The sequence below is a fragment of the Octodon degus genome, unplaced genomic scaffold (assembly GCF_000260255.1).
Source record: "Octodon degus isolate 3935 unplaced genomic scaffold, OctDeg1.0 scaffold00166, whole genome shotgun sequence".
In the NCBI taxonomy this organism is placed as follows: Eukaryota; Metazoa; Chordata; class Mammalia; order Rodentia; family Octodontidae; genus Octodon; species Octodon degus.
In genome coordinates, this window is record NW_004524742.1 from 5,987,641 (window position 1) to 6,001,337 (window position 13,697).

Genomic DNA, 13,697 nt, shown 5'->3' on the forward strand with positions numbered 1-13,697 from the left:
TGTACAGCAATTAACCACTAGGAAGAATGTATGCAATGTGTTAATTATTGAAACTGTCCTACCAATTTGATTTGAAGCTATCTCATTGCTATTTGTTTCTCAATAAAATTATGAAAAAAGAAAAGAAAGAAAAAAAAAGAGATCAGAGATGACCACATGAGGGTACTGAATTATTCTGAATGCTCAAATTGATCAGTCTTTAAGCAAAAACAACAAATGACAGAAATATAAATCACAAATCTCAGAAGCAAAAGAAGTAAGGATGTAGGATAGTTTAAAACAGGTCCATCATGCCAATTCCTTGAGCTGCATAATTTCCTTATCCAGGAATCAACAAAGCACAAGTAGTGTATTAACTCTGTGCTGAACACCATTAAGCGCTATGGAGTAATCTGTTTACCTCCAGTTTTTAGTGTGTGGAGGTCCTTCCTCCAGCCGAAGTAAAGCAAATCTGGCTGCACTGAGCGACAGCCCACGGATGCCATCACCCCATTCTTTCTCAGCTCTGGGAGAAAAAGGAGAAAAGAACAAAGACAGATTTAAAATACAGTAAGCATCATTTTTTAAAAAAACTTCACTTTGAAAAGTAAAAGTAACACACACACACAAGGTAGAAGTTTAAACTCATATTAATGATGTATATGTTAGTAAGATAATGAACCCACTGTGAACCAAATGAACCCTAATATGTACCAACAGACTACGTCATACAAACAGTTCAGAGACTCAGTCTTGTACATTTATGCAAAAGCAACAATGTAAAATAGTATTTTGCATTAGAAACTTATAAAGACCCAACTTAAGTTAAAGTAAAATTCAATGTAATTTTCTGAATCAGAATGTTATTTATCCTACATTTGGGAAAGTTATGAGGTCTCTTTTTAGGAAGGGTTGAGACAATTTCTCTATGTAGTGCAGGCTGGCCTGGAACTCATTTATGTACCCCAGGCTGGATCCAAACTCACTGCGATCCTTCTGTCTCAGCCTCCTGAGTACTAAGATTACAGGTGTATGCCATCACAGCCAGTTGGTTTTAGTTGTTACAAAATTATTCTGGCCTCATTTTTGTCAGAGGCAATACTTTGATTGAAGAGATTAGCAAAAATATTTGTATTATGTAATATTCTACTTAGGACTGATCACTATTATTTAGATATATTCTTTTAGCTATTTTTTATAACCCATGTATACTTTCTTAACAGGTTCCCCCTTACAATGAAAACTTTGTAAGATGGTTAACAGAATTAGGGAGAAAGGTGATACAAAGGAAGGACCCTTTTGTATCTGTATATGCAGAATAGTTAGGATAGATATATAGCTACTTTTGCTTAATTCAGTGAGAAGAAATATTTGTACTAATAGCGTTTGAACAGGCTATTCTGTCTGCATCTTGTACTATGGATAACCACTAAGAAGATAACAATGTATTAATTATTGAAACTGTCCTATTAGTTTTGAAACTGTCTCATTGATATTTGTTTCTCAATAAAATAAAATAAAAAACAGAATTAGGGAGAATGTATTCACAGCCAAATGAAGTTATCTGGATCTATAATGTAATTTTCGGGGCTGGTGAGATGGCTCAGTGGTCTAAAGCTCCTACTTAGAACAAGCTAAGCCAAGCAAAGCACAGGGACCGTGGTTCAATCTCCCAGCACCACATGCCAGCCAGCCCCGCCCCCTGGTGGGTTGAGCTGGCCACACACACAAAATAAATAAATAAATAATTATTTTTTAAAAAGCAGGCGCTATAATGTAATTTTCATTAAGCTGAATATACAAAATTAGTCTTCAGAATTTTAGCAGTGATCAAGGTGAAATCCACACTCACCCTTGGTACTCAATGTACTTGTAGATCATACCAGCTATTACCATTGCTACAATGGCATAATACCAGGAAGAAATGAACATCAGAGCCAGACAGATACTCATCCCCATGAAAGAGAGGGCCCTAGAAAGTTAAAAACAAGAATATAAAAAAAAAGTCTAAGTCACAAAAAAAGTATGCTAAAGATATTAAGATTATAGGCATGAACCACTATAGCCCCTGTGTATTTGTTTTTAGCCATGCTAGGGTTTTTAGCCGTGAATGTAGGGCCTTGCCCATGCTGGGTAAGTGCCCAAGCACTGAGCATATTCTCAGCCTACATGACAATACTATCTAGGTAAGTTTACAAATCTGTATTCTCAACTTCTTAGTTGTCTTGCCATGGACTGGCAACAGGCAGGTAATATGTACTGAGCCCCAAGTACCCTTTGTAACAAAGATGCTTCCCACCAGTGTAAATGAACAAGGGCTCTACACTAGAATTTTCATCTGTAGTTATGAGGATGATTAATTAAGAATCACCTGGAAAAGCATGGATTGAAGTGTTAATAAATCCATAATCTCTAACTTTTTTCATATAAATATTTCCCCAAATTTATGAATATTTAATTAGCATAAGCACAGAACTCACTGAGAAAAATGTGCCTCTAGTTGTCTTACAAACTACTATATAAGAGAAACTTTGTAGCATGATAAAGTGGGTCTCTTTTAATCAAATAAAATATTGGATAGGCAGCTGCATTTATTGAAATTTTTCTGTGGACAGAATGAACTTCTGAGCTCTTGGATGAATTTTAAATCATGAGCAGGAGAGTTGATTATCTGAAGATTAAAATCTAAGAAAAATAACAAAATATAATAGAAGCAAGTTCTATGAATAACTCACCACTATTATGGACTACTGGACTATGCTGAATTATTTTCTGAATCCACGCACCTACAGTATTTAAATGGCAATGGAATACCTATCCCTGACAAAACTAAACAAAAAAAAGGGGATACAAACGAAGGACCATTTTGTGTCTGCTTATACAAAATAGTTAGGATAGATATACAGCTACTTTCTCTTAATTCAATGAGAAGAAAGATTTGTACTAATAGTGTTTGGATGGGATATCATGTCTGCATCTTGTACTATGAATAACCATTATGAAGACAACAACATGCAATGTATTATTTCAATAATACAATATGCCATGTATAATTAATACACTGAAATAATACATTGCATATTGTCATATTGTCCTACTAATCAGTTTTGAAAATTTTCTTATTGCTATTCATTTCTCAATAAAATTAGTAAAAAAAAATACACACACACACACACACACACACACACATATATATACATATAAAATGGAAGCAAAATAGCAACAAAAAATTGTTCAGTGAATTTGTACATAAAGGCAGAAAAAAGATTAGATGTGCTAAAACCAGTTGAAGGTATAATATCTGTGAGGTAAAGGTCATATCACTGCCCACCATTGCTAAGTGAATACAGTTAAGGATCAAAAGAAGTTAGCAAAGAGGAAGGCACCATGGGTATATGCATACTGGACCTCATTAAGGCACTGTAAGTTTATGAGAGAAAAGACATGGGAAAGAGCTCACATAGTGGCCAAAAAAATTTGGATGACTGTCAGGACTAGGAAGGCTTAACTTTACAATAGTAGCAGCAGCAGCCAAAAGTAACATTTCATTAAGAGTTTTACTATATACCAGGTCCTCCACTAAGCACTTCAGATTTATGAGTTCTCTTTTATAAATGAATAAAATGGAATTTTACATGACTATGTGCTTTGCTGAAGGTTACAAAGACAGCAGTTAGTTAAGATATTAACTCGGTTAGTCTGCCACCACATAAAGGATGAGAATATAAGAACGAGAACTGATGAGAATATCAGAATAAAAGTATAAAGGCATGAAGTCTACTGCTTAGTTACAAGGGAAACAGGAAAATAGATAAATAAAGGGAACATTGTTTCAACCTAAAGAATGATGCGGGCTAAACTGGGCATGGTACTGTACTCAACTGAGAGGAAAAAGGGCAGGAAATTGGAGGAGGAAGGGGAGAGGCTGGAAAGGGAGGTGGACTCACCAGTGGTAGTAGCGGAATCGGGGTCTCCAGTTGGGTGTTCGAAGTAACGTCTGCAAAGCACACGCCAAGTTCACAAAGAGGTAACACATGAGGAAGAACCTGAGGTACAAAAAGGGAAAAAGAGTAAGGGTTAGGGGGGGGCTAGGGAGATGGCTCAGTGGAATAAGTGCTTCCCTGGCAAGCGTAAGGGCCTGAGTTCAATCCTCGGTTCCGCAAAAAAATAAAAAATAAAAAAATAATAATAATAAGAGTAAGGGCTAGGGATGTAGTACTAGATTTCATCCTCAGCATCATGAAATGAAACAAAACAAAGTAAAACAACTTGTAAGAACAATGATTATTATAAAATGATTCCTTGAGGGTTACTTAAAATAACTATAGGCCTGGGGATATAGCTCAGCGGCACAGCACCTGTCTGGCAGGCACAAGGTCCTGAGTTTGATTCCCAGTACCAAAAAATAAAAAAAAGTAAAGTACAGTGAAATAAAATAAAATTAAATTAAACTATAGGGCTGGGGAGATGGCTCAGTGGAATAAGTGCTTGCCTGGCAAGCTCAATGGCCTGAGTTCAATCCCCGGTTCCACCAAAATTAAAAAAAAATAAAATTAAATTAAACTATAGACCTCTGCTGTAAAGAAGCCCACTTTCAGGCCTCTAGCCCTTGATTAAACAAAAAATTTAAACCTCTTCCCACAAACCCACTTATCCTGTGTTCTCTTTCAGCTGATGACATAATTACTCTACACAGGTGTTTATGAGATAACCCAGGTTTTCTTCTTCTTTACTCATCTTTGATCCGAATTCACTTAGGATGCCCTATGAGATTCTACCTATTTAAAATCTGGTCTGAGGGTACAGCAAGAGCACTTGCCTAGCATGTGTTGAGTCCTGGATTTAATCCCTACCACCACCACCAAAAAAAAAAAAAAAAAAAAAAAAAAATTATAATAAAAAATAAATAGTGTGGTGTCATATGCCTGTAAACTCAGCACTCTTGGAAGGAGAACTACAAGTTCAAGCTCAGCCTGTACAACTTAGTATGTCCCTGCTTCAAAAACAAAAACATAAAAACCAAGCATCTGGGTGTGGTGTTGCACATTTGTAATCTCAGCACTCAGGAGGCTGAGACAGAAGGACTGTTGTGAGCTCAAGGCCAACCTGGGCTACATAGTAAATTCAAGGCCAGTCTGAACATAGTGAGACCTTGTTTCAAAAACCAAAAATCAGCACAGGGGCTGGGGTTCCAACCTTGGTGTGTGCTGTGCTGGCCCTGCCCCTGGGGTGTACTAAGAGGGCAAATGAGACTGGGTGTGGTGGGGTGCACCTGTAATCCCAATGCTTGTGAGGCTGAAAACAGGAGGATCACTATGAGTGTGATCTGTGTAGTGAGACCCGGTAGACTCTGTACTAAATACATTAAAAAACAAAACAAAACAAAAAAAAAAAAAAAAACCTCAAAATCAAACCGAAACAAAACAAAAACAAAAAGGAGGAAGGGGTTGGTTATGTAGCTTAGAATGAGGGTCCTGGGTTCAAACCCTAGTACTGGGGGGAAAAAAATTTCTAAACTTTTCTTCCTTTTCATCTCTACTACTGTAGTAGAGTAATAGAGCATTCATTTAGCCTCTCATTTTTCTTCCCAATTAGCACTCCCAGCTCAATTTTTTTCTTCTAATCTCTCTTAGTCATCCTTCAAGACACAAGCGTCACCTTCTGCAATAATTCTAGAGTTCCAGGCTACTTAAGACACCTCACTTTAAGTACTCCTACCCCACCCAGCGTTCATCTCTACCATGGCCCTCATCACTATGCACAGATCATGAAGGTTCCTTATCATCAGTTCTTTAAGGCTGTGCCTTATCCATCTCTGCATTCTCAATACATTGCATAGTGTCAGGTAGGTAAAAAGTTATCAATAAGTCAGAGGTGAATGAATAAAAGCTATTAGCTGATTAATAATAAATAAGAAAAGATGAGGCTGAGGTGCAGCTCAGCAGTAAAGTACTAGTCTAGCAAGGCCTTTGGGCAAGTCAGCCCTATGTGAAAGTTTTCTGGAATGTTTACTATCATGTATTTGACTGACTCTGTCATTATCACTGCTGTTATACGACTGATGGAAATCATGTATTATGTATCATTTAAATAAAAATAACTGAAGATAATAACTGGCTCTTACATAGACAGAATTGGTGCCACAAGATCAAGGGAGGCAATAAGGATTCCCAGCTCTGCAATGGCAGCAGTCAGAAGCAAAGCCCAAGTAGGCTCCCCATTGGCTTTGCTGTGACCGAAAACCTGTATGTAAGAGGGAAAATACCAGCATATACTGAGGAAATGTGCTCTTGATTCTTTTAATTTGCAGTTTCATGATCTGAAAAATAATAATGCTACAACAGTATTATTTTTTAAACATCTTTTCCACAATTGCATATAAACTCATGAATTACAAGGTTTTCAATTAAAAACCTGTCTCCATATTTATGATTTATAACCACTCTGTTTCTCCTAAAACCTTGGAAAAACGAGGATGTCACTCACCCTCAGGAATGGTATGATGTTATCCTTGGCAATAGCCTGTAACAGCCGTGGTGCACCTGTGAGGCTCTGAAGTCCAGCCCCACAAGTTGAAAAGAAGGAGCCAATGACAATCACCCATGGGGATGGCCAAGACAAGGTCCCCACCACCAAGTTACCTTTTACAGCATCCCCAAACCTACGAAAGAAATAAGAAGAAAGGAAATTTAATCTGTAAATACCTTTACACTGAAATATCAGAAAGGAATCTCACCCATTTCTTTCTATTTATAATTTATACAGAATTAACATTGAGGTAGACATGAATACTAAGAAAGGTAAAGGCAGACAGCTCTGATTAAAATGCAACAGTCAGGGCATGTAGCTCAGTGGTAAAGTACCTCCCCTGCACGCAGAAGGCCTTGGGTCCATTCTCTAGCACCCCAGGGGAAAAAAGGCATTAGTTGGATATGTTGGCACAAGCGTGGCATCCCAACACTCTGGGAGGCTAAGCCACAAAGACAAAAAGATTACAAGTTCAAGCCCAGCCTGGGCAACTTTATGGTTTAGTGAAACCCCATCTCAAAAAAAAAAAAAAAAAGTAAAGAAAGGTAGGACTATAGCTCAGTGCAAAGGCCATGGGTTCCATCCCCACAAACATTTTCAAATTACTACCAAAAATGGCCCCTATTAAGAAAACCATAGAACCAGAAAATAAACTCAGCTTTAGCTACAGCTTCCCTCTTCAGATTATCAAAATAATCTGCTTTCAGGGAAAAACTGGAAAAGCACAAAAAACAGGAAAAGGGAAACTCCAAATCTTAACATTGTGTATATCTAGCATATCTTAGTCTATTTACTATGGTTTTAAAAACCTGGATGAGTTGACTGCATTTATAATTCTGTATTCTTTTTCTGTTATGAAAGACCATGAATAAAAATTTAGTGCTTTGTCTTTTTGAGACAGGGTCTCTCTATGCAGTTCAGGATGGCCTTGAGCTCACTTTGTAGCACAAGCTGCTCTTGAAATTGCAACAATTCTCTGGTCTCAGCCTCCTGAGTGCTGGAGGCTAGGATTACAGGCATGCGCCACCATGCCTGGCAAAATTTAGTGCTTTGAATAATACTATATCATAATTTATGTAATTAGTATTTGTGTGTGTGTGAGAGAGACAGACAGAGACAGAGAGAGACAGACAGACAGACAGACAGACAGACAGACAGACACACACACACACACACACACATAAATAGGGATTGAACCCAGGACCTCTGCAGTGAGTTACATTCCCAGCCAGTCCTTTTTACTTTTTGAGATAGTTCTGCTAAGGCATGGATTAAACTTTCTATCTTCTTGCCTAAACCTCTCAGAGAGCTGGGATTATAGTGTGTGTCATCATGCCTAACATGGAATCAATATCTTTATGTATACAGACACATCAGATTTTCTTTACTTATGGCAGATTCCTAAGAGGGAGCAACTTTTAAAAAAGGATCAATATGGTAAAACATTTTCAAATCACTACCAAACAGAAAAGTATGCTAAATTCTGCTCTCACTGGAAGTATATAACAAATCATGTCTATGGCACATGCATACTCCACATAAACTATTATTTAGTTTACTGAATATTATTTAGGTCACTGATAATTTGATGGATCAGTTAAATTAGCTCTGTGGGTTGCTTAAATACTTTTTGAAGTGTGTAAAAAGTACTGTGCAAGGGCTGGTCAAATAGCTCAGTGGATTAAAGTGCCTGCAAGCAGGCACAGGGGCTGGGGGTTCAATCCCTGGGCCTGCAGTGCCAGCCCTGCTCCTGGGGCACGCTGAGACAGCAATTGAGACTGGGTGTGGTGGCATGCACCTGTAATCCCAGCTCTTGGGAGGCTGTAAACAGGAGAATTGGACGGAGTCCGATGTAGTAGTGAGACCCTGAACACCCTGTAGACCCTTCTCTAAAATACAAAAAAAAAGTACTATGCAAAAAATAAATGTACACATCAATGAATTTCCACAAAGCAAATACCCACATAACTATTTTTCTTTCCTCTTTTTTTTCCTTTCCTTTTTCTCCCTCTTTCCATTTCCCCCTCCCTTTCTCCCTTCTTCTTGTGCTAGGTATCAATTGTACGGCCTTGCACATGCTACATAGTGCTCTATCACTGAGCTACACCCCTATCTCAGTACATACATTTTCTAATTGCTATTCAATCACTGATACTCTTTAGCTTGGGTTTCTGAGATCATAACTGCCTTAGAACTATTCTGGATGATCATATGTCATGAAAATGACACAAAGAATTCAACTACTCACTTGTCTCTGAGAACAACCCCTTCGATACATGCACCAAAAAGGACAACATTGCTTAAATCTACCATACTGTGGTCAAGGAAACTGCTGTTTACCTTTCAACATCAGACAGTTAAGAATCAGAATAATTTTATCACTCAAGTAAATCACTAAATTTCCTAATCCTATAAAAATCTTACTTGAAGTTTGTATATTAAGTGGGCAGAGTATCTGCCAAGAGGACAGTAGTGAGAAAAACCTTTGCTAAAACACTGGTCACCCTAGTTCTACTGGATGGTCCTATACCTACATCTCAGACCAGATCCGTGAAAAGGATACAGACAAAGGATGTGGTGAGGATGGCAAGTATCGTTCCAATGGGAATAGACTTCTGAGCATCCTTCAGATCTCCAGATCTATTTGATCCAGCCATGATACCTTCAGAGGAGGGTACAAAACAAAGTTAACTTCTTGATGTTTATACTCATACTCAGGGCTAAAGGCAAATGTATGAATCCTGAAAGCATAATTTTATCTCATGGAAAAAATAACTCCCTAGGTCTGAAATCTTCTAAACTAGACACCAGCATTATCACTTACCTGTGACAGAGGGAAAGAATATCCCCACCAGGAGAGTGAAGGAGGTGGTAATGTCAACAAGAACATATTCATGATTTAAGTTTCCCAGGACATCAGATGATTTGGCTGAGGACTTTTCAATGATCTCTCCCTTAGGTAGATAATTACTCCAAAGGTTCTCTGCAGAAGGAAAAAGAATATAATCAAAAGAAGTATAGTAAAAATACAGCCGGCAAGGTGTAGTGGCACACACCTGCAATTCCAGCACTGGCAAGGATGAGGCAGGAGAACTGCTGTGAGTTTGAGGCCAGGCCAGGCTGCATACTGAATTCAATGCAGTCTGAATTACACAGCAAGACCATGTCTCAAAAAACAAAAATTAGTAAAATGATTTCATAACCAAATGACATTTCAAATTAGACTATTCTTTGATATATTTTTATTTTATTGTATTTAATGTTTTGCTTGACATCATACAGAGCCTTGCATAGCCTAGGCAAGTACTCCATCACCTTGCCACAATTCTAGACCCTTATAACAGTTTTTAAAGGGTTGTCAACATGAACATATATATACATACACATATAACTTGTGCAGAAAAACACATAAAAATAAAATGTCTCATTTCAAAGATAATCTGACAAGACGCTTTAGCACAACAAATACAGGTAACGTTTCTAATACAAACAGTAAGTCAGTGAGAATGTCTCTCAAAGCCTATTACTTTTTATTAATCGTTAACTATTTTTAACATCTTAGTGTGAACTTGCTAGTGCAAAGAAATTTGTGGATTAAATGTTTAAGATCAATGTCACAATGTCATGCAGGAAAGAATTTCAAGTAGCCAGACATGGTAGCACATGCCTATAATCCCAGCACTTGGGAGGCTGAGGCACAAGGATCACTGAGAGCTTGAGACCAGTCCAGGCTACAAAGTGAGCTCAAGGCCAGCCTAAGCTGTACAACAAGGCTTGTCTCAAAAGACCAAAAAAAAAAAAAATTTCAGAAATTAAGTTAAATTAGGAAAATATATGTGAATATGACGTCACAAAACCAGATCTATTTTACTTGCCATTTCAGGAATAACACTGGCAATTTTTTAAGCACACACAAATTTGGCTATGGTGAAGCATGCTTAGTCCCAGCTACTCAGAAGGATGAGGCAGAAAATCCTTTGAACCCAGAAAATAGAGGCCAGCCTGGACAATGAAAGAAGACATTATATCAAAATAGAAAGGTGGGGAAGTGGGAGAGGGACAGAATACAGAAATGATTTTATCTTATTCTAGCTCTACTCTGTTCTCATAGAAGGTGAATTTTAACAAAGAGCACTTTGCAAGGGATGTTGAATGACTGTGCTGTGTACTAAGCTTAAAAAAGGAATCAGTGGGCCAGGGAGATAGCTCGGTGGCCTAATTGCCTGCCTGGCAAGTTCAAGGTCCTGAGTTCAATCCCTGGTACCAACAACAACAAAAATTGTTTTAAAAGGAAGTAGCACTGAGGTAGAGAAGAGTTTAAAATGGGGAAGACTATTTCCTCACAGAAAGGAATAAAAACCATGTCTACTAACCCCTTGACTTACCTGTAATGATACCACTAGCCAAGCCAGGAATGCCCTGGATTGAAGTGACATTATTGTGAACAAAGTATTCATCACAGGTGGCATTGAAAAACTGACTGGAGTTACAGAAGAAGCCCCATAGTTTTGATGGCACTGTCATGTTATTAATTTCCTTGGTCTTGGAGCAAATGTCAATGTGTCTTGATGAAAGAGTGCGGTTACCCAGCATGCAGACCCTACATAGAAAAAGATTAAGTAAGGAAAAAAGAAAATACATTTTACAAAAGGAAAGAGGTTAGTAAAGGAGCAAGCAATCTCATCTCTAAGAGCTTCTGTCATAGGTAGGGAAGGAACTAATATTTATCTTATTGACTAGCACTGTGAGTGGTGACTCAGATATTGTGCCAATCTCACAATGAACTCATATGTTTTATTTTGTAGACAGAAAAACTAAACTTTAAGGAAATACACTGTTCTGTCCAAGATCATCCTGATGGTACACGGTAGTGATAGCATTCAAACATAAGAGTTATGAGAAGACACTATTGTTGACTCATCTTCAAAAAAAAAAATGTTAGGCTACTAATCAACTGTCAAGTCAAAGTAACCCTGGAGTCCTCTGATTCTTCTTATTAAGAAATAGTCCCTGATTTTTTGGCCTAGAAAAGCCTTAAACTCCTAACACCCCCTTGGAAATATTATGTTAAGCCTTTTGGTTATTGTTGCAAGGAAGACAGCTTGGCTAGAATTTAAAACAAAACAAAACAAAACAAAACAAAACACACATGCGCACACACATCCCACTAAGACAAACTGTTTTTGTATTTAAGCCTAGACCCACTGGGAATAAAGGTATTAAAGAATAATGGAAATATTCTTTTATTTTACTGCTTTTTTCTGAATTTATTTTTGTTCTATCCAAAGACCTAAACAAAACAAAAGATTAATACACCAATAGTTTAAAAACCTCTTTGTTGTTAGGTAGAACAAAACAACTTCTAAAGTCTTCACAATGATTATGCACATACATAAATGAATCATGTATCTATTACTCAATGTCAATGACTTTCAACAGTTCTTAGTTTTGTTTCATATGTTTTTCTAAGCTTCTGTCTTATTTTGCTGGAATACTTTGAAGACAAAACTATGAATTATGGCTTTTTCCTCAATCAAAAACCAAAGGGTGAAGCCCCAAAGGCAAACTCAAGGCATGGGGAATTTTCCAAACTAAGATACAGCCAAACTGCTGCTTTTAGAGCTTTCCTGACCTTGAAAGGACCTTACACTATATTACCAATGAGCAGATTAAACATTTATGATAGAATCTATTACTGATACTATATAGCATAAATAAGAAACATTGGACAGAAGTTAGGGAATTAGAGTTAATGTTCTTGCTCTGTCATTAGTTAACTTTAGGCCAAGTCACTGAAAGACACTGGACAGGCTGGGCATGGTGGCACATGCCTGTAATCCCAGCACTCTGGAGGCAGAGGCAGGGGGATCACTGTGAGTTGGAGGCCAGCTTGGGCTACAAAGTGAGTTCAAGGCCAACCTGAACAGCATAGTGAGACCCTGTCTCAAAAAGACCAAAGGGGGGAGAAAAAAAAAAAGACCCTGGACACTCTTTCGCCCGCCTGCCCTCTGTCCCTCCATCCTTCCCTTCCTCCCTTCCTTCTTCCTCTTCCCCCCCCCACTACCTCCAGGATCTCGCTATGCAGGTCAGAATGGCCTTGAACTCACTATGTAGCTCAGCCTGTCTTCAAACTCAAGGTGATCCTCCTGCCTCAGTCTCCCAAGTACTGGAATTACAGGCGTGTGCCACCATGCCCAACACTCATCATAAGAAAAAGATCTATTTTTTTGTAATCTCAGTAAATTAATATACAACAACCAACAGGTTTGAGTTTTAGATGATACAGATGACTTTCAAAAACGATTTCTGTAACAAGATTACAAATAGCACTCAGTACCACCTAGTCCTTATGTCTCTAGTTAAAAGGAGAACAACTGAGCTTCAAAAATATACTTTTAGGTATCTGTACTACCTAAAGGCATATAATATACAAATAATATGACAATCATTTTCCTTTATTTCATAACTAGAAATTCTTAGCACTCAAAGGTTCTAAAATAGAAAAAAAATTTAAAACTCCAGATTTTTCATTAATAGAATGAATTCACCATTTAAATACCTTATAAAGGTTCCTGATAATCATGGCACTGTTTGCAAAGTACTTCACTAAGAGTTCAAATACAGTGTGGTTCCTCACTTATCACAGAGGTTGTGTTGGACACTTCCATGATAAGTGAAAATCAGCAAAGTAGTGACATTTTAGTATACACACACACACACACACACACACACACATCCATTCTTCCCACATTCTTATAAACCTTTTCCAAACTTTTAAAAACACTTCAAATGTTCTTAACCATTTTCAAAACTCATAAACCTACGTAATTTTAACCTATATATATTATATATGTTAAATAAATAAGTGCAATGTTCTTTACCTAGTGAGGACTCAGGAAATCAATTCACAAAACCTCAGTGGTTATTTATGGTGCACCAATCATTAGGACCAAATGCAGTGCTAGTCACAATGGAAAAATCACATCCTGGTAATTTAAACCCAGTACTAATACCTAAAAGATATGTTTAGCCACTTAAAGGAAATACTTTACTATTTCAGTCTAATCATTGTTTCTTTATGTATTACTCAAGTGATGAATTTGCCCTTTGCTGATCAGTCTACAGTGTACATTGATCAATCTTTAGATTAATCTTTCTAAATCACAGTTAGTCAGGGCTGACCCTTGACA

General features: G+C 37.5%; 1 protein-coding gene across 3 annotated transcripts in view; it reads right to left on the reverse strand.

Annotated features, from left to right (window-relative positions):
- Slc12a6 (solute carrier family 12 member 6) overlaps window positions 1-13,697 on the reverse strand; it is a 100,423-nt gene that overhangs the window by 11,802 nt on the left and 74,924 nt on the right. For all 3 annotated transcript variants that reach the window (XM_004643133.3, XM_004643132.2, XM_004643134.3), the window contains 9 exons: window positions 10,893-11,107; window positions 9,332-9,490; window positions 9,071-9,169; window positions 8,756-8,813; window positions 6,466-6,640; window positions 6,104-6,222; window positions 3,927-4,025; window positions 1,832-1,951; window positions 401-505 (listed from right to left, as the gene is read on the reverse strand). In XM_004643133.3, the coding sequence (XP_004643190.1) occupies window positions 401-505; window positions 1,832-1,951; window positions 3,927-4,025; window positions 6,104-6,222; window positions 6,466-6,640; window positions 8,756-8,813; window positions 9,071-9,169; window positions 9,332-9,490; window positions 10,893-11,107 (1,149 nt within the window). The remainder of the gene's footprint in view (window positions 1-400; window positions 506-1,831; window positions 1,952-3,926; window positions 4,026-6,103; window positions 6,223-6,465; window positions 6,641-8,755; window positions 8,814-9,070; window positions 9,170-9,331; window positions 9,491-10,892; window positions 11,108-13,697) is intronic.